The following is a 27,225-nucleotide window of genomic DNA, read 5'->3' on the forward strand; positions in this document are numbered from 1 at the left end:
CCAATGATGTCAAAAGTTTTGGTCTACTCAATAAGACCATTTCTTCTAGATTCAGTGTTCTCAGCTACGAGATCAGATTCTTGTAAGAGCATAAGGAAAAAAGAGGCTTCCAGCTTGGATACAGTTAAGCTTGGACAGGAAGCAACCACTTGTTTTCATAATATGGTGGCTTCTGAGCCATGTTTGGGAACATATGTTAGATGTGTGGGAAACTTTAAGGCTAACTGGGGAGGTAAATGTAGCGGTAAGCAGTGTAAGCCATGGTGGTTCTTAAGTTTAATGAACCACTGTCATGGGAAGCTGTGACCCAGCCCTTCACTTCATGATGACAGTAGTTAAGAAGAGATATTGCATGATTATTACTTTCTGTAGGAGATCTCACCTTTCAACAGGAAAGAAACAACACAAGGAATTCATTCCTCATGTGAATACACAACCTGAATAGTCTCCTAACTTAGGCAATCTATCAGCTTCTGCTTTGTTTTTGTCTTGGTTTTACATTAATGGCATAGATATGCAGGCCTGTTTCTATCAAGTTCAGTGCAAGCAAAATTCCCCCATCTTTGAACCAAATGTGCCAGAATGGATTAGCAACTGTTTTTCAATTCAATATGCCATTGTCTCTTCAAAATCCTGATGCTTCTGCAGGGACTAGCTTCAAGAAACAGTCTCAGGATTAGATTGTAATCACCCAGCTGTTACACAGAAGAAAGTGTTGGACAGCTTATTTTAAATCCTTAGTCCTTTATAAGTTAATCAAGGGTCAGAGCACTTCGGACAAACATGGGAGAGAGAACTTGCCTTGCTCATGGTAACAGACTTTATATTCCACTGTAGACCGGACCTTAGATAAACAAGGGGTCTAAACAAAGGACACAACAGTGACAGGCTTTGCAAATAACTTCCACTACATCACTGTGACTGAGTGGATTAAAGAGTTGATTATATCCTAGTCACACCTTCAGCATCTGTAACAATGGTAGATAATCCTCATGGCTCAATAGAAATAAAATCATTGCTATCTTAAAGTAAGCACATAACTGCAAGACCCAAACAATATACAATTGGATTTACTAATCAGGTAGCTAAAAATTACTAAATGAGCTTGCAGACATCTGTATGATTTGAGTAGTTGTACAGTCTTTCTGCAGAGTGGACATGGGATATTCTTTCTGTGTTTGCAGACATGAATGGGACAGCCATTGAAAATTTTGTCTGTGTCATTTTTAATGTTTCCTTCATGAACTGCACCTGGCATGTGGGGAGGACTGCTTCAGGAGATACCCAATATTTCCTGTACTGGAAGAACTCAAAGTAAGTAGCTCTGATTGAATCTAGGGAATTTTGATTTCTGGTCTGACATGTGACATTGTCGATATTTAACTGATGCAATATGTCATGTGAAGGAAAGAAAATTTCACAGGATGCCAGAATTACATCAAAGATAATCATGGAAGGCATACAGGATGTAGATTCCAAAATGTAACAATAGAAAATAAGAGAGCTCATTTCCTGGTAAACGGGTCTAAAAGTGGACAAAACATTCAGACATATGAGAAGAAGATTTTTCTGTATGAAATTGGTAAGTTGGCTTGTTTTCTGTTGTTGTTTTTGGTTTGGTTTTTTTGTTTGTTTTATTATTTTATTTCCAGAATTCATCCTTGGAAAAAAGCATACATTTTAAAAATACTCCTTCTCAGGACAGATGTTTTTTTTCCTCCTTTTCACCAGCCTTGATGGCTGAAAAGTCAAAAGTACACGAATGAACAAAAACGAATGCAGAGACCATCTGAAATCATAGGGCAGAGTATTATGAACATTTCAGTCAAATATTTATTCTCTGAAAGAAAGGTGTCATATTTTGGGATTAACTAGCTAAGGATTCCTGAGTGGGACTATCTAGAAACTTATATCATTATTATTATTATTATTATTATTATGCTTATTTTATTATCTTGTAATTCTGTTCATTCACACGACATGAAAGAACCAATTACCTTAACACTGTGAGCAAAAACCTTCTTTTTTAAAGGAAGAACATCACCAAGAAAAAAAATAAAAGCAATAATTCTCTGATAAGAACATAATACTTTTAAAAAATGCACAGTTTATATGCTGAATTCAGTAAAATCTAACAAATGGTTTGTGTTTTTTTAATTTACCTGCTGTTACTGCTGATACTTCAGGCTTCTCAACTGGAGCATTAAATCAGGAAGTCCTGCTTCAGAATATGGGCTGAATATAATAATTCTGTTAAAAATGCGTTACATATTTTTATACCAGTTGCTTGAAAATCTACCTATATTTTTTAAAGGCAGAGTGAAGAGAACTGATTATTAATCAATTGTATTTCTAATTATATTATTGTAGAAAAACTAACCCCTCCTTTAAATGTCACTGTGAGCTGTACAGAAGTTTCTCATTTTTGTGAAATTCGGTGGCAACCACCTCACACAAGTCATGTGAAAAGACATGCTTGTTTCAAATATGAACTCGTTATAGAAAACAAGGTAAGAATAATTATGACTCTTAATAGTATTTTGTAGGCTTGTATTTCTACACACACTACCATACAACCAATAACCTGTCCTCTTTCCCTACTGAACTAATCTCTTATTTTTGATATGTAGTACCCAGCTTGCACATGAGCTGAGAACTGCCACATCTCACAAATACAGGCAGGAAATAGAGGGAATGCTTTCAACCCATGGTACAGCTGGTCCTTAAAGAAACTGGGTGAGGGATTCCCCACACTGAAGGTGAAGAGTTACTCAAGCACATACAGGGGGATGGACCATATTACCTGACAACTTTATTATGAACAGTTATAGGATACATCAAAAGAACTCTAACTATATGACAAAAACAAACAAACAAAAACAAAAAAAAGCAACAAACAAACAAACAAAACCTACTGTTAAATTGGTTGCAACTGATTTTATGTGTCCCCATAAGGCAGTTTGGGTCCTAGTGTAGTCATTGAGTCCTACTTCTGGTTTTTTAGGAAGTTAGGTCAGGACCTCCTGTTCAGTGGTTTTCCACTCTGCAGTCTTCTATCCCATCAGTCAAATTTTATCATGTCTTTCACAGACTCATTTTGCATTTGTTCCTATTTCTTGTAATCACTACTGCTCAATCAGGCTTATGATATTACTAAACTAGGTCCAAAGAAGTAACACAGGCTTTACCAGAAAGGTGGACCTGTAAGATAGGAGGTGCTGCAAGGTCAATTAGGTATCTCCACCTGGACTCCCATACTTTCCATCCTGCCCTTTGTGTATCCTAACTTGCCGCCTTCTCCTGTTGCCTCAGTTTACTGACACCAGTGGGGTGCTGCTGGAGGAGTTTAAGTTTAGCTGAGGTATACACAATAAAGCATACACAATCAGGCTGGTTGCAGCTGTCAAAATCAGATGTAAGAGGTAGTGATATAGCATCTGTCCATTGCAGGGTTTTTAGGTCCAATGTCCTTAACTTAAAGTGGAAAGCATCATCCACATCTTTGAATAAAAAGAAATATTCTATCAGGTTACTGGAACAGAATATCCAGGCATTCGAGGTCTTAACTGTATATGGTTGTTAACATATGTTTCCATAATAGCAAGTGTTTTGAATACTTAGATAAATACAGAAAGCAGTATTATATCCATTAAAAACAAAGTTTGAAATGTTTGCAGAAATATTTGCGAGTTTGTTGTTCGAACAGTAAGAATTAATAAAAAAAAAAATAGAGTCATAATGTAGCTAAATTAAATGTTAAAGAATGTAAAAGCTACACAGGCAAAAGTTTATCCTGGTTTACCAGGGTTTTTTTTTTATGCTGGTTTACCAGTATTTTTTTAGATAATTTGTTTTGTGCAGGTAAATGTGTAATTTTAATTGGTGGGGAACCTGAGCCTTTTCTTGTTTAGTTCTCTGATACTCAGTTCTGCAATCAAATTTGTAAAGTACAATGTTTCAGAGTACTAGTGGTGAGCAGTAACCTTTCAATGGAAGAACAGTTTAACTTCACAGTCTTTAAAAGAAAGCATTTAAAATATTAGCTCTACTTTTTTTTTTTTTTTTTTTCCCTGAAAATCAAACATCTATAAAGGAGGACCCTTTTTTATACAGTAATAAAAAGAGCAACCATAAAAATTGAAACTTTCTCTTGTTTCTAGGCTGATCCTAACAAAAACATCAAAACCACTTCTAAAATGGTAAGTCTTTATTACTCTATTAATCTAACATTATGCTGAGCTGAAATTTCACCTACATCAGAGCATTCTCCAAGCAAATTGCTTTGGTTTCACACTACCAGTTTTGGTATACTGTGTATGCTTTTTATTGATAACTTTCCTAAACTCAAAGTTTTAAACTGCTGTTTATAAAACATGATACAAAAACCACCTGCACATGTAGAACTTTAAATTACTTCTGTGCAAGTCACAAAATCTTCCATTTGACTGTCCTTTGTACTTCCTACCATATTCGTATAGAGAGAGAAATATGGATCATAATTCCACATTACACTTAGAAACACAAAATGTGAGGAATTTTATTAATGGTTGATATGGAGGAACTATGACCTGAAAGATTAAGCTATCATAAATCATAGAATCATAAGATGCTAGGGATTGGAAGGGACCTCGAAAGATCATCCAGTCCAATCTCCCTGCTGGAGCAGGAACACCTAGATGAGGCTACACAGGAAGGCGTCCAGGCAGGTTTTGAATGTCTCCAGAGAAGGAGACTCCACAACCTCCCCAGGCAGCCTGTTCCAGTGCTCTGGCACCCTCACTGTGAAGACATTTCTTCGCAAATTTAAGTGGAACCTCTTGTGTTCCAGTTTGTACCCATTACCCCTTGTCCTATCATTGGTTGTCACCGAGAAGAGCCTGCCTCCATCCTTGTGACACTCACCCTTTATGTATCTGTAAACATTAATAAGGTCACCCCTCAGACTCCTCTTCTCCAAGCTAAAGAGACCCAGCTCCCTCAGCCTTTCCTCATACGGGAGGTTCTCTAATGGATCATTCCCCAACTTATACTGGAACCTGGGGTTGTTCCTACCCAGATGCAATACTCTACATTTTCCCTTGTTATATTTCATTATTTTTTTCCCTGCCCAGCTCTCTAGCCTGTCCAGGTCATGCTGGATGGTGGCACAGCCTTCTGGCATGTCACCCACTCCTCCCAGCTTGGTGTCATCAGCAATCTTGCTGACAGTGCACTCTATTCCCTCATCCAGTCACTGATGAATATATTGAACAGTACTGGCCCCAGCACCGACCCTTGAGGCACTCCGCTAGATACAGGCCTCCAACCAGATTCTGCCCCATTGACCACGACTCTCTGGCTTCTTTCCTTCAGCCAGTTCTCAGTCCACCTCACTACCCAATCGTCCAGACCACACTTCCTCAGTTTAGCTATGAGAATGCTGTGGGAGACTGTGTCAAATGCTTTACTGAAGTCAGGGTAGGCTACATCCACCCCCCTGTCATCATCTATCCACCTCATTATATCTTCATAAAAGGCTATGAGGTTGGTCAAGCACGACTTCCCCTTGGTGAAGCCATGTTGACTACCCCTAATGACCCCCTTATCCTTGATGTGCCTTGAGATGGCACCAAGGATAAGTCGTTCCATTACTTTCCCAGGGATGGAGGAAAAGAAGGAATAAAAAAAAATATCAAGTTTTCAAGAAGGCTCTATATTCTAAGAAGAATTTCAGTATATGTCAATTTTTTTCCCCTTCTCTATAATCTGGCTCTTAAACTCACTTTATATTTTAAAACATCCACAGTAAGAGAATGTTAGGTCTTTCAAGAATTATATTTTAGTAAAATAAAACATTTACTGATTGTTCAGCAGAAGCTAAGGATCCAGGAAAGCATACTACAAATTTCATTTTCACATCACCAATAACAAAAAAGTTCAGACAAAAGGAATCAGGATGGAGTAAGCTAACTTATTAAGGGATAACTTTATATTTGTTATTTCAGTCTAGTGTCTTCACAGAAGTATGTGTAAAATTTTCTTTTGTAATAGTTTGCATCATCAAATGAACTTGAATAAAAAACTCTCAGTCTTCTTGTTTCATATTTAGGAAAGAAATGTCACAGGAAACTCCTATAGATTTGAAAGCTTCAGCGCAGAAAAAAGGTACAGCATTAAAATCAGAGCGACTGACAACAGTTGTTTAGTGAGCCCAAACTGGGGGGAGTGGAGTACACCTGTAGAGTTTGGTAAGAATGAATATCACTTCCTTGACCTAGTTTTTCATAGAATCATAGAATCATTACAGTTGGAAGAGATCCTCAGGATCATCGAGTCCAATCATAACCTAACTCTAGCACTAAACCATGTCCCTAAGAACCTCATTTACATGTCTTTTAAACACCTCCAGGGTTGGTGACTCCAACACTTCCCCGGGAAGCCTGTTCCAATGCCTGACAACCCTTTCTATTAAGAATTTTTTCCTAATATCCAGTCTAAACCTTCCCTGGCACAACTTGAGGCCATTTCCTCTTGTCCTGTCACTTGCTACTTGGGAGAAGAGACCAACCCCCTCCATGCTACAACCTCCTTTCAGGTAGTTGCAGAGAGCGATAAGGTCTCCTCTCAGCCTCCTTTTCTCCAGGCTTAACAGACCCAGCTCCCTCAGTTATTAGTTGTCTGCCTCATTTATTACTTCATCCTTACAGATGGAAACATATTGATTTTTGCACATTAATTTGCTAGGATGAAAAGAAGCAAAGAGCTGGCATATCTCTTAATAGGGGGGAGGTCTCCAAACATTCTGGTGTGACACTGGGTGCTTTTTGTACAGAAACAGTGAAAAAAACAGACTTTTTTGAGGTCTGTTGCTAGCTCTTGTTCTATTTTTATTTCTGCCTTTATGAACTACTCTCTTCCCCTGTAACTCTCTGCCACCTTGGTTTTTGAAGTAGGCCTCAGCTCCTCACAAAATGCTCGGTGAGTTCTCAAGTTATCATGGGCAATCCACATACTGTCATCCATCCTATTCCTCCGCAGGTTACAGGGCAATGAGGTGCTAAGCTAAAGAAGAAGCCACTTCATACCAGTGCTTGACACTACCTTGCAAAGCAGATAGTAGATGGCTGTTTGATCATTCCTGTTCTGTGATACTCACCAATACTTTCATGATTTCTTGTTTTTCAGGAAAAGGACAACTTACATCTGCTTCATCATATACATTATTTGTGATACCAGTGCTGGTAGCAAGTCTCGTACTTTTTCTTTGCACAGTGTAAGCCTTATTTCTTGTCCAACATTTTCATTCTGTAGTTGAAATAACACCTCTTTCCCCAATAGATGATTTCTAACTTCCTTTTAAAGGAGAGGAGAGAGGGAGGGAGGGAGGGAGGGAGGGAGAAAATTGACACTGAACTGTGTCAGGAATCATGACCTGCTAGGTATTCCTCAAGTGTGTTCTATAGTTCTGATTCCCAGACTTCTAATCCACTCGATCAATATAACAAAACACCTTCCAATACTGGGACAAGGCCTTATATCAATGCTGCTTTCCTGCTGTCAGACCCCACAATGTAGATGGGTAGTGCATGAAATTGTTTCCTTGTTCTGAGGAGAATATTTCTCTTTCAGATACTTAAAAAAGCCACTTCCTATGATTCTCTAATAAGTCATAAAATAAATTATTATTATCTAAATTCTGGACAATGAAGATATACCATTGTATTCAGCCTACGTAATTTTTAGTTTTTCTTTCACTATTTTTGTCTTAGGGGAATAAAATAATGCTTCAGGATCATTGTTATATGCTACCTGTTCATATGTTTCCATACTAAGTCTTTTTTTCACCAAACTTTTCTGTCACTGTAGAAGAATTTATTTGAAAAGAACATCTGCTACAGTACCACGGCCAAGAAACCCATTCCATGGCACCTCTTCAATGGATTTCCAGGTATGTTTTCTTTCCATTTGCCTGAAATTGGTCATAAATAAAGATCTATTGCAGTGACAAGAGTATGAGCGAAGTGTCAGAAAGATAACAGAAGCAAGGATAATTTTCTTTTTTTTTTGTTCTTGAGTTATTGAAAAAGGTCCATATGCAAATAATTATTCTGTTTTTCCTTTTTGATTTTGAAACAATTGTCTTCCATCTACGTGCAGCGTTAGAGAAAATACACAATTTCTCCCTGTTCTCCCTATAAGCCATATGCTCTAACAAGAATAGTGCTTTGCCTAAGCTTCTCAGCACAATAAAAATACAGAATCAGACTGTTGGTCAGCCAGGAGCACAGAAGGGACAAATAAATCTACTGATGGCCAAAGATAGATATGCTATAGCAGATGTTGAGACCCATGTGTTGAATGTTGAGCCCCTCACTACAAGAAAGACATTGAAGTGCGGGAGGAAGTTCAGAGAAGGGCAATGAAGCTGGTGAGGGGTCTGGAGCACAAGTCTGATGAGGAGCAGCTGAGGGAGCTGAGGCTGTTCAGTCTGGAGAAAAGGAGGCTGAGGGGAGACCTTATCACTCTCTGCAACTACCTGAAAGGAGGTTGTAGAGTAGAGGGGGTTGGTCTCTTCTCTAGTAACAGGTGGTAGGATGAGTGGAAATGGCTTCAAGTTGCACCAGGGGAGGTTTAGATTGAATATGAGGAAAAATTTCTTCATGGAAAGGGTTGTCGGGCACTGGAACAGGATGCCCAAGGAAGTGGTTGAGCCATCATCCCTGGCAGTGTTAAAAAAAAAAAAAAAAAAAGGAAGTGTGGTTGAAGTTCTTCAGGACATGGTTTAGAGGTGGACTTGGCAGTGCTGTGTTAACGGTTGGACTCGATGATCTTAAAGGTCTTTTCCAACAAAAATGATTCTATGATTCTTTGTTAGTATTCAGCAATGATGATGAAGGAGGAAAAGTTTCTAAGATATGGTAAGCAAGAAAGTGTAGTAGAAAGCTGAGAGGTTCTAACCTATGCAAAGATCTGGAAAGATTCATGAGAAACAGAAGGAACAGACAGACAGACCTTCCAAGTAACAGAGGGGAACTGCCCATCTAGAGAGCATGTTACAAAGTTTGCTGTAGTTTGCTGAAAGTCTTTAAGTTGGCTATAGACAGGTCTGGAAGTATGAATGTGTCTGCAAGTACACACTGAATCACCATTAGTAAGCCTTTATAAATCCTTTAACTATCTCTTCATTCATGATATTATCTTTTCCATTTTTAAAAAGATAAATTTTCTGGCTTTTGAATTGAAAAATCTTTTGTTCTTCTTTGGACAGCTCATGGAGGGGAGGCATGTCTGCTTCAGTCCTCTCATTGACAGAGTCCCACTACACCTTCTATATAACAAATAACAACTTTCTGATTGCCAAGAGATTCATAAATAGTAAACTAGTGGTTAATCTCATGCATGAAACACTAATGGAATGTTTTATTCTTTCTTTAATAGACAGAATATAAGAATATATTAATAAAGGATGAACCTGAAGACATAATAACAATTATTGAAGAAGAGACCTAATGGCATGCAAGTAAAAGGAGCAACTTGGTTTTTTTTGAACATGCATATCTTGCTGGCAGTAATTTACAGGTTTTTCATATTTTCTCACTCTTGCAAGCAGAGAAAACAGCATCATCTGAAGAGACAGTTCCCCAAGAGCCTGTCTTTAAAGGACTTTTTGTAATTATTTGAATTTTCCATAAATAATTTGAGTTGGTTGGACTATTTTTATTTCTTCTTATGATGAATATTCTTGCGATGTTTCAGCAAAAAATATTTCAGTAGTGATTTTAAAGTAATTATACTGCTTTTCAACATCATGCAAAAGAATAAAATAAGAATGACCAAACTTAAAGGGTTTATACAAGATCTCCAGTGGTCCAACTCCATGGGAAAGGTACAGCTATATTGAGATTGTAACCAGGAATAAAAATTTGTCATTTGTATGAAAACTCACTGAAAACTGACCAAGATTAAGCCTCTTAAAAATGGTCTTCTTTCTCTTTCTTCTCATGTCTCTTCAAGCTCCTGGTGAGGCCATTCAACACTAATTTTATGGCCTCTAAAAAATAACAGAATATGGTAACACCATCAACAGCACTGGGTTTGCTTAGGATTTTTTATTTATTATTATATTTTGTATTTTTGAAAGCCTCAGGCAGGACTTGCTCTAAATATAAACAAACAAAGAAATCCCCTGGGTAGGAGAGTTCCTTTGTCTGTGGTAATGTCACTGTTCTTGTGGGCTATTTGGATTGTTCTGCTGCAGCATATTCCAGTTTAAAAACAAAAAGTACCCAAACCCCAAAATGTCAAAACCAAGACTTCCTCACTGTGTTACAGAGGTGCCTAAACTGAGAGAGCACCAGAGATCACGCTGCTCCTCTGCTCCCTGCTCTACAGGCTTGGGACATCGTCATATTGAGCACATGGGGCTTTGCCTGGAGTGCATGAGTAGTCATGCAGTTGAGGGTTCAGCTGGAGAAAGAGAACCCAGCACTGGAGATATCTGTTTGTCCTTGTCCATCCATTACAAGACGTGTAATTGGGATGACTCCAAGGATGGAAGTTGATGGCACTTCCCAGGACCAGATTTAGGCACAACAAAAACACATAGTTGCTAAGGGCAGTCAACGTCCCACTGCATCAACACTAAACAGTGTGATGAAAGGGTGTCTTAGATACAGACACTGCCCACCAATCCAGTCACACCTGTCAATAGGCACAGCCTTGTGGTCCAACTGCTTCTGCCAAGAAATCTCCAGAGGAGTGTGGAGTTACACCTATCTCACAGCAACAGATGCAGGATCAGCAAATGCAGCTTTGATGCAACTGACCCTAGCCTTCCTCCTCCCCAGCCAAATCTCTGGGCTGCATGGCTCACCTCCACTCCCTCCCTTCTCCGCTCCAGCAGTGTGAGGTGCCAGAGGGTGAACAGAGCTCCTGGTTTGGATCTGTCTGCTGCAGGAGTGAGTGGGAGGTTGCCTAATGCACTGGGAAATGGCCTGTTGGAGCAGAGAGACCAAGGGAGGTGAAAGGCTGGGTGAGAGAGAAAGAAAAAGGCAGATACACAGAAACTTTGTCTTCCTTAATTTTCCAGAAACCCATTTGATTCTCTGTGACATTTTCTATGACTCTGATTGTATTACTTTGGGCACTCCCTACTCTCCCTTCTCCCTGAAATGCCATCTGGTACCACCTCAAAACTGAGTGCTTTTCTTCTAAAGATGAGGACACAATAAAGACTTTTTGGTTTTGTTTATTTTTATTTTTCATTTGTTGTAATCAGAAGTGCTTTATTCTGACTTCACAGCACAGTAAGTGTTAAAAAAAATACCTACATGAATAAGTATGGAATTTCTTTAATCTGTAAGTTCAGTGAAACTTCTGTCAATGGACTTCTTTTCCCTCTGAATGTCTACTATGAGCCCAGACCTGAAGTCTAAACTTTCAGTTGATTTGCCTGTTGACACCTTTAATGTGATATAGTTATAGTGATTCTTATCAAAAAGAACTTCTATGACTAAATCTACTTTTTGGTAGAATATCCGCCTATTCTTATTCGTTCCTCTTTCCCACTGTTTGTTTCATAACTATGCTTCAGAAAAACTTGATTACATTTATATTCCCTCCTGGCACGTGAATAAAGTGAATGGCCATGATCCTCATAAAACCACCATTGCTTTAGACCTTCCCCTCTGAAACCACAAGACCAGGCTAGGCTCTGTTGATTTTCTCATGATTATGATTTCTAGAAATGACTGGAGATTTTTAAGTTCTGGATGCTCAAGATGAGTTGTTCATCTCCTCAATCGATACCAAGTTACTGACAGACATGATCAAATGCATGAACACAACTATAGGATGCCCCTTTGTACATTGCTTTTCAGTTCAGGCCTTGCTCTATGCTTCTAGTACTGCATGTGAGCAAAAGTGGAGCTGGTTCAATTTTTATTCTTTGTAGAAAATACTTTTGCTGTCAAAAAGTTGCTAATATGATGAGTAGACGTGCTGTGCTACACCTGTTTCCTTTAAACTGTATGGGTTGTGGAGAAGAAAGCAGCTCACATATCCACTTCGGGATGCTGGCTGGTGTCCGTGACAACTCAGTATCATTCATGTTTACAAGCAACGTAAGGGAATGAACCTGGAAAATGGCAAAACACTTATAGCTCATCAGCCATCAACCTCATACTCCAGAAGGAACTGAGGAAGCAGAAATACTCATGAGCCTGGACATTTGTGGATGTCTAGAAAGTAAGCCCTCTTTGTCTCTAAAGGCAATTAGCACTGTACTACCTTTAGCTTTCTCTTTCAGAAATAAGTATATCTTAGTTAGGTATGAATAGCTGATATATGACCTACTGCTGATATGGTTATATCACTCCATATGTCAGTAAAGAAAAAGTAGGGTGGGAATAAACTTGGGATTTTGATAAAGATGTATCCTGGAGCATTCTGAAAAGGTGCTGGACAGCAAGTGGCTTTTTCTAAATATAGTAGCCAAGAAATGGGAGTGGATGGGAGCGGTAGAGAAGCACGTGGACGGTTATCTCTGTGGTGGTTGCAACCCCTCCTCGCTTCTCCTGGGTCAGTCTACTACCTGGCTACCAAGGTGCTCAGGCATGATTTGGAGAAAAAAAATCCCATTGTGTGAGTGCAGTTAGACAGAACAATGGTAAATCTTCCCTGTATTCTTGTAGCTCTGCCAAGAACAATCCTTCATTGTGTAAGTGCAGTGAAGTTGGGAACACTGAGGCACAAATACAGTGAGTCAAGACATGAAGACACAGCCTTCATACCCTTGGAACTACTACCATATGGGAAAAGGTGCCCTTTCTTCCTGGAAAAGGTATTGGCCATCAGTTACTTTTGACAGTTTGGTACATCTGCTACCTGGAACTCAGCCTAACTGGAACGGTACCTGAACTACACAATTTAGAGAGTTCTGGATGCTGCCAGAATATTACCTCATCCTAAGAGTGGTTACAGGGGAAAACACTGTCTAAAGCAACCACCTTGTTACCCTACAAATTGCTATCCTAAATTGTGGCCCTTTGAGCTCTCCTGGATTGCAGCAGCTGTGAGTCAGTATGTCCCTCCAAGGTGGGACGGCCCTCAGAGACACCTTGTGATGAACCAATGAATATCCACAAAGCTATAAGTTAGTATGTGTGAATATATTCAAATATCCATGGATTAATACGCTTAAGTATGTGTGTGTTTATAGATGTGTACTTCAGCTTTTACTGATAGACTTCTGTCTGTGTGTCTATATGTAAGTGATTAAACTTTCTCTTTTGTAAGTACAGCGTGACCCTTGACATCATCAAATCTATAATCAAGTCACTGGTTTAGTTGTAACAAATCCCATTGAATTGTTTTAAATCATTTTCTTAATCAGGTGTTGATTAAGCATTATTAGAAACCATATATTAAATTTGTGATCTGCATTAATAAATTCTAAATTGTTGCTAAATCAAAGCAGTGTTAACATTCCATTCTGTGACTTCAGCAGAATGGATCTGCCTGTTTTTAAGAGAAAAATGTTGACATACCTTGCTGTTTGAAAAATGTCCCATTTTCTAGTGGTTTCAATTTCAATATGTGAAGAAATAAAATTACTTTACATGGATTATTAATCTCCATATTAAGTAAATTACACTGTTTTCTGTGAAGCAAGCCTTTCAGGGTATGAGGGAGCTTTTGATGTTTTTTACTGTTTATAATAACCCTCTCCATTGGGAAATGCAAAACTATGACTTGAGAAGGGAAGAAATACTCAGCAGCAGGCCACAGAGTGGCTTTTTGTAGTCAAATGCTTACTACTTGCAAATTTTTGTCTGCTTTTGCAGTGGATTGTGGTGTGGTTTTTGTGACACTGGGAGAAATGGACTGAGAACAAACCCAGATCACAACTTTAGAAAGCTTATTTGTAGAGTTCATATCCAAGGTTTGAAATCCTCTTTTTCCAGAGGCTTAAGGAATTTTTACAAATCCCATTGTCACCTCCCTGAATGCATCCCCACCTGTTCTCCCAGGGCTTCCCCACCCTGCCCATGACCCAGGATTCCATGTCAGCCCCCTGGGACTCCCCTCAGCCTGCCCAGGGCCCAGGACCCTATGACAGCCCCCAGGACTGTCAGCCTCTGCCCCAGTGATGCTGCAGCAGAGCTGGTCTCCAGCTCCCCACAGCCCTGCCCTGCCCAGCCATGGATCCCTCTGAGCTGGGCCCATGTCCAACATCCCACCCTCAGCTTATCCCCAGGGAGGTGCCCAATGCTGGGGCCTGGGGCTGCCCCAGTGCCCCCTGGTGCCCTGCTCCTGGCTGGGGCTGGGATGGACTCTGGTTGCTGGGCCCTGCCCTGGGTCCCCATGGGAAGCCCCCATTGCTCCAACCCCCACAGCCCACAAGCATGGTTTGTATTGAGAGATGCTTTGTACTATTCATCATTATTTAGAGATGGAGAGAAATACCTGTAAAACAAAGGATTTTTATGCATTTGTTGGATTCCTAAGCACCAGTGGACTCTGTACAACAGAAAGGAAAATGTAACCAGCCAACTGCTTGTTCATGTTATATGAAATCACAAATTATGAAATTACATGAATTTGGTAAGAATGAGATGGGAAGTGATGAACATCATATCTTGCAACACTTCCGATGACACAACAGTTCCCCAAAACACAAGCAGCAAGGGAGACAGCCCTATTTATAGCTATGCAACCATTTAAAATACGAGTCTTTCCACCTTCTCTGAGCCTGAGGATTGTGATAGAAAGATAAACAAGATAAAGACATTTTGAAATAGAAGGTAGGTCCATCTATATCTTTCTGACTATCTTGTTAGCTGGGGTATGCAGTGAGACTCTAGGCATGCCAGGGCTGGAGAGGTGATGCCCCAGGAAAAATCTAAAAAGCTACCAGAAGAATATGTGGAGCTAAAGTTGACTGAATTTTTTTGCAAATGAGGTAACTACTGCCTGCTAAAAATTATCCTAGTCACAGTTTTGATTTTATACTGGGTTTTATACTGAATTTGTAGAAATTAGACACCACTCCTGAATCCACTTTTAAACATATACTCAAAAAACATCCTTGAAAATACATGAACTATAATGAGCTAACACCCTCATCAAACTTACCATGCTCATCGTTGGGTAACTCAACCTGATGGATATTGCTGTGACTCATTCTGGTATTTTCTGTTTGCAGCTGTTTACCCAACTGCTTGATGTCTATTCATCCTAACCTTTGTATATAGCAAACAGCTAAATAAGCTTTAGACCTTAAGATATCAGTCATCAAATGTATGTATGTAACATTTATACAGTGCTGTGAAGATCACCATCTTTACCAAGCATCTGACAAATTGTTTTGTTAGAGAAAAAGACAACTTCTTTAACTTTATTACAGTTAATTTGAACATTTCTCTGACTGCTTAAGAAGTCTATTTGATCTTTCCTCCCACCAGAACTGCATATAGTGTAGAAGCAGGAATATGAGCAAGCCAGACTAGACAAATTCAAGAGACAGTGATTCAAGCTGGCGTCTTTCACCTTGAGCAAGTTTCACTGTTCTCTGTATCCAAGGAGGAAGAGATGGTTGCTCCTTTTGCATTTATCTTCATAGCCCAGTGGATGCTGCTGATCACCCAGTTGTGTGTTGGCTGGAACTGCACAAACTGTGAGTAGAACATATCTATGGGGCAATTTTCAGGGGTGAAGTGTAACACGCTTCTCATTATGGGTACTTGTACTTAAGTTGCCTTCTGTCTTAAATGTGCCATGTAGTAACCTCTGCACACAAAAATCTGAGAATCAGTCCTGCACCTTACTGATCCTGTTATGGGACACTTGCAGCAGAAATCTGATGCTCAATCAGTAGAAAATGGGACTGAGTTTGACGAGCAGCACGAATTTCACTGAGGACTGGTGTTCAGTGACTGCAGGAAATTTTACCAAGACTATAATGGTAAATTTGCTATGTAAACTTTTAATGGAGATAAATCATTACACTTTCTTCTTTTTCTTTGATATCCTTAAGTAACTGAAAACAAAGCATCCTCGGGAGGAACAAGACAGTCTGTGTTTTAGCAGTACTTTCTGGCTTTCATTGAGACCTTTCTTGGTACTGAGGCATATCTGCCCTCTCTGGCCATTCTTGAGAAATTCTTGCATTCAGACAAATCGTGTGGAATCAGGGCCTTGATGCAACTGAAGTGTAAAATGGTGTATTTTCGTGGTTACACAGGAACTTTGGTGAGAAGCATCTTATATTGTATAAATTAGAATTTTTAAGCACAACAGACAGACTGAATTAGATACCTGGGTCCTTACTGACTTACCTAAAAACGAGTCATAAGCATTCTGGAACACTGGAGATGCAGTGATGTGCTTTCTCAGGGCTGACTGGTGTGACAGAAGCCTGTGAAGACACAATATTTCTGAAGTGGGTCCTGGGGGCCAGACAGGTTCATACAATCATAAAAAGGATTGACTTGGAAAGGAACTTTTAAAGATCATCTGGTTCAACCTCCTTGCTATCAGCAGGGACATCTTGCAACAGATCAGGCTATTAAAAGCCCCATCCAGTCTGATCTTGAATACTTCTAATGACAGGGCATCCACAATTTCTCTGGGCAACCTGTCCCAGTGTCCCACCACCCTCATTATAAAAAATTTCTTCCTTATATCCAATATAAACCTAATCTTTTTCATTTTAAAAACATTGCCTCTTGTTCTGCCACTACAGGCCCTAGTAAATTCTGTCCATGTTTCTTATAAGCCCCTTTTATGTATTGAAAAGCCACAATGATGTCTCCTCAGAGCCTGTTCTTCTCCAGACTGAACAATCCCAAGTCTCTCAGCCTTTCTTCAGAGCAGAAGTGTTCCATTCCTCTGATCATCTTGGTGGCCCTCCTCTGGACCCTCTCTGACAAATTCATGTTTTCGCTGTACTGAGGACCCCAGATCTGAACACAGTACCGCAGGTAGGGTCTCATAAGAGTGGAGTAGAGGGGTAGAATCATCTCCCTCAACCTTCTGGCCACACTTATTTTGATGTAACCTGGAATACAATTAGCTTTCTGGGCTGCAAGCACACATTGCCAGTTTATGTCCAATTTTTCATCCACCAATATCCTCAAGTCCTTCTTGGCAGGGCTGCTCTCAATCCATTCATCCCCCAGCCTATATTGATACCAGGGGTTGCCCCAACTCAGATGCAGGACATTGTACTTGTCCTTGTTGAACTTCATGAGGTTAAATTGGGCCTACTGAAGTCTGTCAAGGTCCCTCTGGATGGCACCCCTTCCCTCTAGAATATCAACTGCCCCACTCAGCTTGTTGTAATCCACAAACTTGTTGAGTGTGCACTGAATCCCAATAGCTGTGTCATTAATAAAGATATTAAATAATATTTGTCACAGTATGGACCCTTGAGGGACACCACTCATTACTGTTTTCCACTTGGACATTGAGCCATTGACTACTGTAAGTCTTTGGGTTGCACCCATGCAATCAACTCCTCATCCAACAGTCCATCTGTTAAACTCATATCTCTGCAACTTAAAGGCAAGAATGTTGTGGGTGTCCATGCCAAAGGTCTTACAGAAATCAAGGTAGATTACTTTCCTTCATCTGTTGTTCTCCCTTTACTTACTAATGTGGTCACTCCTTTATGGAGGAGTATTAGATTGCTCAAGCACCATCTGCCCTTGATTACACCTTGTTGGCTGTCTCTAATCACCTCCCTGTCTTCTATATATTCCAACATAACTTCCTGGAGGATTTGTTGCATGACTTTACTAGGCATGGAGGTGAAGCTGGCTAGTCAGTTGTTTCCAGGATCCTCCTTATGACACTTTTTAAAAATGGGTGTGATATCCACTTTTCTGTAGTCACCAGTACTATGTCTGACTGTCATTACTTTTTAAATATGATGGAGAGTATCTCAGTAGCTACATCAGCCAATTGCCTCAGGACCCTAGAATACATCTTGTTGGGTCCCATGGACTTATGTATGCTCAGACCCGATCTTCTCTTATGATGGGAGAGATTTCTTTCCCCCAGTCCCTTCCCTGAGATTCGGGGACTTAAGAGATGTGGGAAGAGTGCTTACCAGTGAACATAAGGGAAAAAATTTGTTGAGTACCTCAGCCATCTCCATTTCAGTTGTCCCTAGTTCTGTCTCATTTATTGATGGTGGTACTCTTTCTTTAATCTTTCTTTACTGATGAATGATCATATAGAAGCCCTTATTATTTTTGACATCCCTTGCCAAATTCATCTCCATATCAGATCCAAACTTCAGCTCTAATTCAGATCCAAAGTTTTGATAGCAGGCAGGAGATCTATAATAGAACTCAGACCTTGTGTAAACAGATTACTCGAGAAGTGCCATGACTTTATGAAAAGGCAACTTCTGCTTCTGATTTAGTCTGTTTTCTGGAGGGAAGCACTGAACTCTTCACCTTGCACTGGTAAAGACTCATTACCCAGAGCTTCCGGGAAACAAGTTCTCCACCCTGGGAAGCTGTCAGTACCTACTTCACTATTGTAGTTGTCCTACTGTTACAAATCAAGCACAAGCACTCCTTTTTACAGAGAGTAGCACTGTGTAAACTGATAGATGAAAGATAAAAAAAATAAACCTTCTGCATGGTACCTTTCAGGCAGAGAATATGAAGTGCATGTTTGGAAATATAACACCTCCTTTGCACAGTAGGGAAAGTTTTTGTGTTACATCAATGAAAACGAATGGCACGTATTCAAGTATATGCAGATATATTCCTCAAGGTTATACACTAGACTTTGGGAAAGGATTTGTCTATATCCAATGGCTTGGGGATTAAAGAAACACTGAAACTCCTCATTCTTTAATTAACTTGTATGAATTGTATATTTAGTCTCTTTATTAGCTTTTTGTGGAAGTTAAGGAGTAAATTGATATGTTTGTGATCAGAAAATTCCTCATGTTAGTCTCAGGTGGAAGGAGGTATCGCTGCAGAGCAAGAACACCTCACCAGTTTGTATCTACACAACCCTGAAGTCTTGAAAAACTTCACATCTCTATACTTGGGTTTCTCTCCCTCCCTGGAGTCCACACAGAATCTCCTCATGCTTTCCACTCATTTGATAGGGTGCTGAAGAACATCTCTTTAATAGAAATGCTGTGGCAGGGTACTGAAAGATGACAGGTTAATATTTCAGGTTCTGGCACTGTGGCACCAGTGCCTTCTTTTTAACAGGAACAATTCAAAGCACAGGGGCACACTTTAGGCGTCAGCCACTACTAGAGCGGTGTAGTCTCCTCTGAGATTTATTGTATCAGATGCAGCTATTACCATATCTTTGGAGGATTTATCCATGACAAATTCTTCTTTGAATCTGTCAGTGTATGTATCTTCCAGTGTTACTACCTAAAGTGAAGCAAATCATTCCTAACCCCTGAAATAATCAGCTGGAGTTGCAGGTGTGAAACATATCTAAGCATGTGCCAGGATTCTCCAGTGTGGAGCAGTCACATGATTTTTCCTCATCACAGATATTCCTGTGTTTGCAGGCATGAACAGATCAGCCATTGAAAACTTCTCCTGTGTGATTTATAATGTTTCCCTCATGAACTGCACCTGGCAAGCAGGCAGGGATGCTCCAGGAGATACACAGTATTTTCTGTACTGGCAGAACTCAAGGTAAGTAAGTCTGCTTGAGTCTAGGGAAGCCTGAATTCTCATTTAACACATTACGCTGCTGAAATTTAACTAAAATAACTATACACAGAGATGACGACGAGATGGAATGTGAGCTTTACATTAAAGGTGAAAATGGCAGAAACACGGGATGTAGATTCAAAAATGTGATGATAGAGACTCAAAAATCTTACTTCCTGGTGAACGGGTCTAGCAAAGACTTGCAGATCCAGTTCTATGATGAGTATATTCAACTGTATAAAATTGGTAAGTAAATAATTTCTTTCTGCTTTATTTTCATTGTTGCATGCACATCTGTGGAAATAAGCAAGACGTGAATAAGTGTCATTCTTAAATTTGTATGGCTAATTTTTTGGAAGGGGGGGATAAACTGCACAGTTCACAACAGCAACTAAGCAACACCTTCATGTCACAAAAGCATCATGTGAGAAGCCTTGAAGAAAAAGTGACCTGTGGATTTCCCGCGTTAGGGTTAGCATCAGCTTAAGAAGACAGAACTCTGCCTTACTAATCTAGAAAAGTAAACAGAGTGGGCTTGTGTCTGTATGCTCCTAAGTCATATTCCCTGTCTTCATCCCTATTTTTTCTCATCCTGGGCACAGGACTTAAATAACTTTAATATTTCAATTACTTTTAACGGAGTTCCTAAGAAAAATTGATACTAAGTAAGTATCTTTATTCATGGAGATGTTATTTGCAATTGTACTTTTATTAGAACAAAATCAAGTGATTTCAATTATTTGAATTCTTGGTTATATCTTTTCAGAAAAACTCATGTCCCCATCAAATATCACTGTCAACTGTGATGAAACTAAAAATGATTGCATAATTCAGTGGCAACGACCCCAGATAAGTCATTCTAACAAAGATAAGTGTTTTAAATATGAAATCAACATAAAGTATAAGGTAAGAGGAATTTCTTCACCGACATTTAATTTTGATACATATGTTTTTATTTACAAAACACACGGATAAAAAGAAAACCAGTCTCTCTTGTATGGTGTAGCCTTCCTCATGCATAGCACCATATTCCTGTGTGGTTGTGCCTTTCAGGCACCCTGTTATGCCACACTGACCCGTTTTTTAATGCCTGTTTCCCTGTGGGGGATATTGCTGGAGAAACACTGGTTGTCTGTGCCTGTGTGGGACTAAGAGGAGAAGCATGGCTAACCAAGATTTAAACATATTTCAGCTTTGGCTGTGACATAATAAAAAGGCACTTTCACTAAGACCTGTTGGAGATGTCCTGGAGTCCTTCCAGTGGTGACTGTATCTCTGTGAAAGCACAGAGCCGGGCTGTAAATATTGGACAGAGAAATGTGCATCCATTTAACAAATACGAGTTCATGGAGGTGAATGAAATTTATATATATATATGTAATGTAAATAACTTATCTAGAGAGCATACATAAGCAACACAGCTGTTGGTCCAAGAGTTGAAGCTTTATGATGTTAAAATAAAAGGAAAATAAATGTGTGAGAAAGCAGAAAGGCGATGTGAATAAGCACAGGTTACTGAGAGAAACGTTTAAACTGCCAAAAGTCAAATTCAGACCTCAGCTTTACAGGTCTTTTTGCAGCAATAAGGAAGGAGTGAGATGGCTGTGTTCTGCTGCAAAACGAGTAGATCTGAACTATTCCAACTATGGCAGAATTGCGTCAAGTGACCACAGGGTGACAGATAGTGGCTACAAAGGAAAAACCTGCTTGTACTACAACCAGATTTGGCCATTTAGCATCTGATTTAAGGCATTCCCCAGATTTCTGCTGTTTTGAACTTTTTGGTCTGGATGGGGCTTGCTGTTTCATAGATGAGTTTTCTTGCAAGTTCAACTAACTGCTACAAAACTGTATTGCTTCTTTGAGTCCCTTGGCCACTGCAGCAAAGAAACCCTATAGAAAACTGTTTGACATTGGAATAAAAGGCTAGTGCAGATCGTATAGTCTGCCAGTCATTAGTTGTGGGTGGTCACTACATGTCGTGGTAGTCTTTATGGCTATTCAGAAGAAATGAGTGAATCTTATTCTGTCTATCAAAAATGTAGTTGGAGGGCAGCCTAAAATATCCATGAATCCATGTCACTCCTGAATATTGTCATCTGAGAGAAAAGGAACCAACATTTACATAGTATTTGACATTAAATATAGTGACACATTGTAAAATGTAAACTAAAAATTGTCTTTCACAGATTATCTTCAATTTTTCTCTTTTTAATGTTTTCTGGTGTGTTTAAGAATAAAGTTACAGTTTTCATTCAAGTCCATTTTGCTTGTGTTTTAGTTTAATCACCAATGTGAAATAAAATATATTTCTCATCTCTGATGGTAAGGAAAACAAATACAGGGTGTTTCAAAAAGGTGGACCCAATTTCAAAGTAGTATGCACGTACAATTAAGTCCATCTTTTTGAAACACCCTGCACTTTTCCATATAAGTTACTATATAAACTTGGCTTTGTAGATTAATTATATATTAGATAATCAATGTTAGATAAATTACTAGTTCTTCTGACCAAACTGTCAAGTACATAAACTAGAGTAATGGAGAGAAAGAGGAGAGTAGATAAAAATGACATCTTAACAAGCAACAAGCGATCATAAAAATAAAGGTGTTTGGGGTTTTTTTCTCAATTTACAGGATAATCCTGAGGGAAAAACCATATATACTTCTATACAAGTAAGTGTGCTTTCTTTGTTAATCAACAATATATGTTAGTTCCATAGTCATTTATTAAAAATAAATATTATGCAAACACCTTTAAATCTGCATGTGTTCCATGTCCTATGCTTTATGGGATCCTTATTTCTAAATTTCACAAATATATCAAACTACTAAAACATTGTGACATTTATATATTATTTATCCTACATTCAAGGGCAGAATTTTATTACTATTCTGCAAGTATTTTGAAAGGCTTCCATTTTACATTACTTTACATCATGAACCCTCTGGGATGGGTGTTGTCCTCCAAGTACACTGCACCTGCTTCTAATCAGTGCAGCTTGCACATTTCATCTCTATTCTGAAAGTGTACAATAGCAAGCATGTTTCAGCAAATTCTAGTAACATTAAGTATTGCAGTTTTATATTTATTTTACAGGTTTAGCTGGAAAGTTATGCTTTTCCTGAGAAGTCATAATGCAAAGACTGAGGAAGATGAAGTGCATGCACTGTTTATTTCTTAAATCACTCAATTCTAGGAGTATCAAAATGAGACAATTCAAGATATTTTTCTGTCTCTGTCAATGTGCCAAGGGAAATTATCAATAGACCGGACTATAATGTAAGAAATTACAGGATGTAGTTAAAAAGGCAAAAAGCTTCTAATCATAAAAAGTTCACTGAGTGACAGGTTATTTTTTAAAGGAGATAAACAGATACATACATATTATATACATAATAAACATGCATATATTTATTTTTTGCTTTGTAAAAGCAGTCTACTTTAACAAGCAATATTCTCCTAGCCTTGTAAAAGTTTCACTGATAAATGGAACTTGCATATTATGAACACCTAGACATGCAACAAAGAAAAACAACTTGGTTTTGCTTTGTTTTTAGGAAGGGGGAAATAGTCACACATTTCAAAGATCCAATACAAGAAAGAAGTACCTCTTGAAAATGCGAGCAGCAGGCAGTGCCTGCTTTGTGAGTCCAGCCTGGGGGGAGTGGAGCACACCTGCTGAGTTTGGTAAGAACGAAAATCCATGCCATAGGCTACTCTTCCCTAGCGATGTCCTTTCTGCATCACATATTGCTGTGCTCCTATGGACACATAGATGTGTAAAGGTTTGGCAAACATTTTGTTTCCCTCCACATTACTGAAAAGAAGAGGAAGAAAATAATTATTACATCACTTAACACTCTGACATAGGAAATAAATATTAAAATGTACACATTTGCAGCTGAAGTACGTACCTGCTTACTGCAGGGGATGAACAAACAGGGACAATGCTAATCCTTCCCAGAACACGCTACTACTAAGGTGCTAAATGAAAGAGTTGATTTTTATTCCAATAGAAATCTTTCAGACTGACATTCACCAGTTGGTCACCAGGGTAAATGTTTGATCCAGATGCAAATGTATTCCTTTTTATTACAAATAATACTTTCTGACTATTTCACTTTCAGGAAATGAAGAAATTATTCCTTCTTCAGAAAGTATTTTGCTCGTGGTAGCAGTTGCAACGCTCTTAGTGACAATTGTTGTAATTTTGTTCTGCAAAAGGTAAACAATTTATTCTTTTTGTGTGTGTGTGTATGTGTGTGTACTTCTTACAGAAATAAGGCAGAAGTGTCCCTGTAGTACAGATAAAACTTTTTCATCCTCATAGCATAGAAATTAATCCAAATTAATGATCCTGAGGCAGATACTAAAATGGTGATGCTCAAAGTCCCTCCCCAGCTGTTCTGCACAACTTTATCCAGGGCCTCTCCTGTCAACATGTCAAGGAGAGCAATTATATCTAACTACTCATATTATCAGTACAGCTGCTCTGAATATTTGCAATGTTGACCATCTATGCAATAGGTTTTCTGATGTCTTGAACTGCTCAATTTATTGCAAACACACAGGTGTATTGTGTTTACCAGCAAAGATTTTGCAATGTTCACTAGAATTGTCTCAGCAAACTGAATGTATTTGAAAGCACATAAGCTAAGCAGCTTGCTTCCTGAAATAAACTATGGAAGTGAAGCAGAAAGAAAAAGGCTATTCTGTCATGTCATGCACTTTGTATAGGAATATACAGTAATTCAGATAAGATACTGTGCTTCCAACTAGTTAAAATTTTTGCATCCACTTTTCACTGCTTTAGTGACAAAAAGGGCAGGACGATTGGGAGTTGCTTCTTTTTAAAGAATAAATAACTACTAAAGAATCTTCAACAAAAAATAAAACCATTACCATTCAAATTCTTAGTACTTTCCTGATATGTGTTCATTCTGTGCTAAGATGTATTTTTTTCATTTCCCTTCTATTCTGGAAGAGGAAGAACAGATCTGGTTCAAGGGTGCAATGGTTTTGACAGAGATGGTGGTTTAATTTTTCTTTTCTATTCCATCTCTTTTGATCTCCAGGACTGGCTGTTGGAAAGCAGCATTTCCACAAATCCCAGAGCCAAAAAATGCATTTCATGGACTGCATGATACAAATCCAGAGGTACGTTTTCATTCTATTTTATATTAAATGCGTGAAATACATACAAGATTACTGCAGCTATTTTTTAAATGATAAGGAACTTAATGAAGGGAATAACACTTTACCTTATTTTGAAGAATTGCAAGAGAAGACCAGCAGGCAAGCTTGTTAAGGGAAGGCGAATACTGTGCTCTTTCAGAACCAGGGTGTTTCTCCTGCTCCAGTCTCACAAATACAGGGGCTGATGCTCCTATTGGTAGGTCCAGACAGCAGCAAGAATTGTGTATTTTCCCAATACAAGGCACACGTGTACAAAGACACACAGAGAGGACACTAACGCAGCCAGCCAAAAAGGCCAGCAGAGGTGCCTTTGCTGGCACCACATCAACTCCAACTGCAGCCGCATAAATGGGGCTGCAGACATCCCAGTCCTCCTGCTTCTCTCTGGCTGAGCAGGGCTGAAGTTTGCCAGTGAGATGTGCACACACCCTCACTTTCTTCATTCACAACAACCATAAATTAGCAAGTTCCTCACATCTGAAGTCTATGTCCAGACCCTGGATCCCCCCACCAGGTCCCCAGCACTCACCTTGGGCCTCTCCAGGTGTGGGTCTCTCCACATGTAGGTCTTTCCTACTCACTCACTAGTCCAGCTTGAATGAAACTCACTAGCAAGTTAGACACACAGTATAGAAAAGCAAGGTGACACAGAAGACAGTTGAAAATAGGATTTTGTAAAGTAATGAGACAGACTGCAGTAGTCACATACAGCATTTGATCAGACCAGCACACTCACCAACAGCTCACTTGCGCCCTTTCTGTCCAGCGATTTCTCATGTTATTTCCAGTAATTTCTCATGGTCTGTTCAATTAACTAAACTTCGGGCCAATGTGTACTCACAGTACCACAGTATGTTTGGGATTGGAAGGGACCTCGAAAGATCATCTAGTCCAATCCCCCTGCTGGAGCAGGAACGCCTAGGTGAAGTCGCACAGGAACATGTCCAGGCGGGTTTTGAATGTCTCCAGAGAAGGAGACTCCACAACTCCCCTGGGCAGCCTGTTCCAGTGCTCTGGCACCCTTACTGAGAAGAAGTTTTTTCTCAAATTTAAGTGGAACCTCTTGTGTTCCAGCTTGATCCCATTACCCCTTGTCCTATCATTGTTTGCCACCGAGAAGAGCCTGGCTTCGTCCTCGTGGCACTCACCCTTTATATATTTATAAACATTAATAAGGTCACCCCTCAGTCTCCTCTTCTCCAAACTAAAGAGACCCAGCTCCCTCAGCCTTTCCTCATAAGGGAGGTGCTCCACTCCCTTAATCATCTTTGTTGCCCTACGCTGGACCCTCTCCAGCAGTTCCCTGTCCTTCCTGAACTGAGGGGCCCAGAACTGGACACAATATTCCAGATGTGGTCTCACCAGGGCAGAGTAGAAGGGGAGGAGAACCTATCTTGACCTACTAACCATCCCCCTTCCAATACACCTCAGGATGCCATTGGCCTTCCTGGCCACAAGGGCACAGTGCTGGCTCATGGTCATCCTGTTGTCCATCAGGACAACATCTACCCATCTACTTTTACTCCTTAGCAAAGGTTTGTTGTTGTTGTTGTTGTTGTTGTTGTTGTTGGTTTTGTATTAATTTGTTTGATAATTTTTGTGGTAATCTGCATGGTGCCTTGGAGAAAAGCACGCTTCTCCCTGCCCACTTCCAGACTAGACAAAAATAATTTGTCAGCATTACAAAGTTGATGAAATTTCACTGTTGTGTCCAGCAAAGGAAAGTGTATAAGATAAATAAGAAATGAAATATTGATATAAAATATGCAACAAAAGTTGAAATACTCTTGGAATTGCACATAAGTAGAGGTTAGTCTAACCTTATATATAAAACTAATGGAGGTTTTTATTTTACTTTCAGCTGATGGAAAGCAAAATTCTGTCCATAAAATCGGAAAATGAAGAGATTATGTTAGTTGCTGATGGACTGAAATAACCAAGAAAAAATGAAGAATTTGAAAGTGCATTTCTTAGCTTTCCCTGTGGAAAGTCTGCAACACTGTGTAGGATTTTGTAACTTTCTTCTTTTTCTTGGCAAAAACAATAGTGCAGCTGAGAGAGAATGATACCTCACATGTAACTTTTTTTTTTAAATGACGTCGTATTTTCTTTTAATTTCGGCTACCTTTAACTGTTTGGGTAACTTGTACTTGTTGGATATCTTCCATATTGTGAATATGATTGAAATATTTCAGTCAAGAAGTTTTAGTTACATTTTAATTAGTTTAGGGAAAAATAATGGTTTTGTCTCATATTAAAAATAATAAAAACTAATTTATTGAGACATTTTTTTTTTCACTTCTGATGCCTGAATGTCATTTTTCTGCTGTCAAGAATGGGACT

General features: G+C 39.2%; 2 protein-coding genes across 2 annotated transcripts; both read left to right on the forward strand.

The window, feature by feature from the left end:
* Positions 1 to 1,186: 1,186 nt before the first annotated feature.
* LOC308053164 (granulocyte-macrophage colony-stimulating factor receptor subunit alpha-like) lies at positions 1,187 to 8,368 on the forward strand (the record flags this gene model as incomplete). The annotated part of the gene is made up of 7 exons (XM_080363954.1): positions 1,187 to 1,314; positions 1,407 to 1,582; positions 2,371 to 2,510; positions 4,161 to 4,199; positions 6,089 to 6,227; positions 7,165 to 7,252; positions 7,846 to 8,368. The coding sequence occupies 7 exons, from the start codon at positions 1,187 to 1,189 to the stop codon at positions 7,982 to 7,984; spliced, it is 849 nt and encodes a 282-aa protein (XP_080220080.1). The 3' UTR covers positions 7,985 to 8,368.
* Positions 8,369 to 19,536: 11,168 nt separating this feature from the next.
* On the forward strand, positions 19,537 to 26,818 carry LOC308047158 (granulocyte-macrophage colony-stimulating factor receptor subunit alpha-like; the record flags this gene model as incomplete). Its single annotated transcript, XM_080355454.1, has 8 exons — positions 19,537 to 19,664; positions 19,753 to 19,928; positions 20,449 to 20,588; positions 22,320 to 22,358; positions 23,244 to 23,373; positions 23,814 to 23,910; positions 24,762 to 24,843; positions 26,744 to 26,818. 8 exons carry the CDS (start codon positions 19,537 to 19,539, stop codon positions 26,816 to 26,818), a joined length of 867 nt encoding a protein of 288 aa, XP_080211580.1.
* Positions 26,819 to 27,225: the final 407 nt, after the last annotated feature.

Source organism: Nesoenas mayeri (assembly GCF_963082525.1).
Source record: "Nesoenas mayeri genome assembly, chromosome: 1".
Taxonomy (NCBI): Eukaryota; Metazoa; Chordata; class Aves; order Columbiformes; family Columbidae; genus Nesoenas; species Nesoenas mayeri.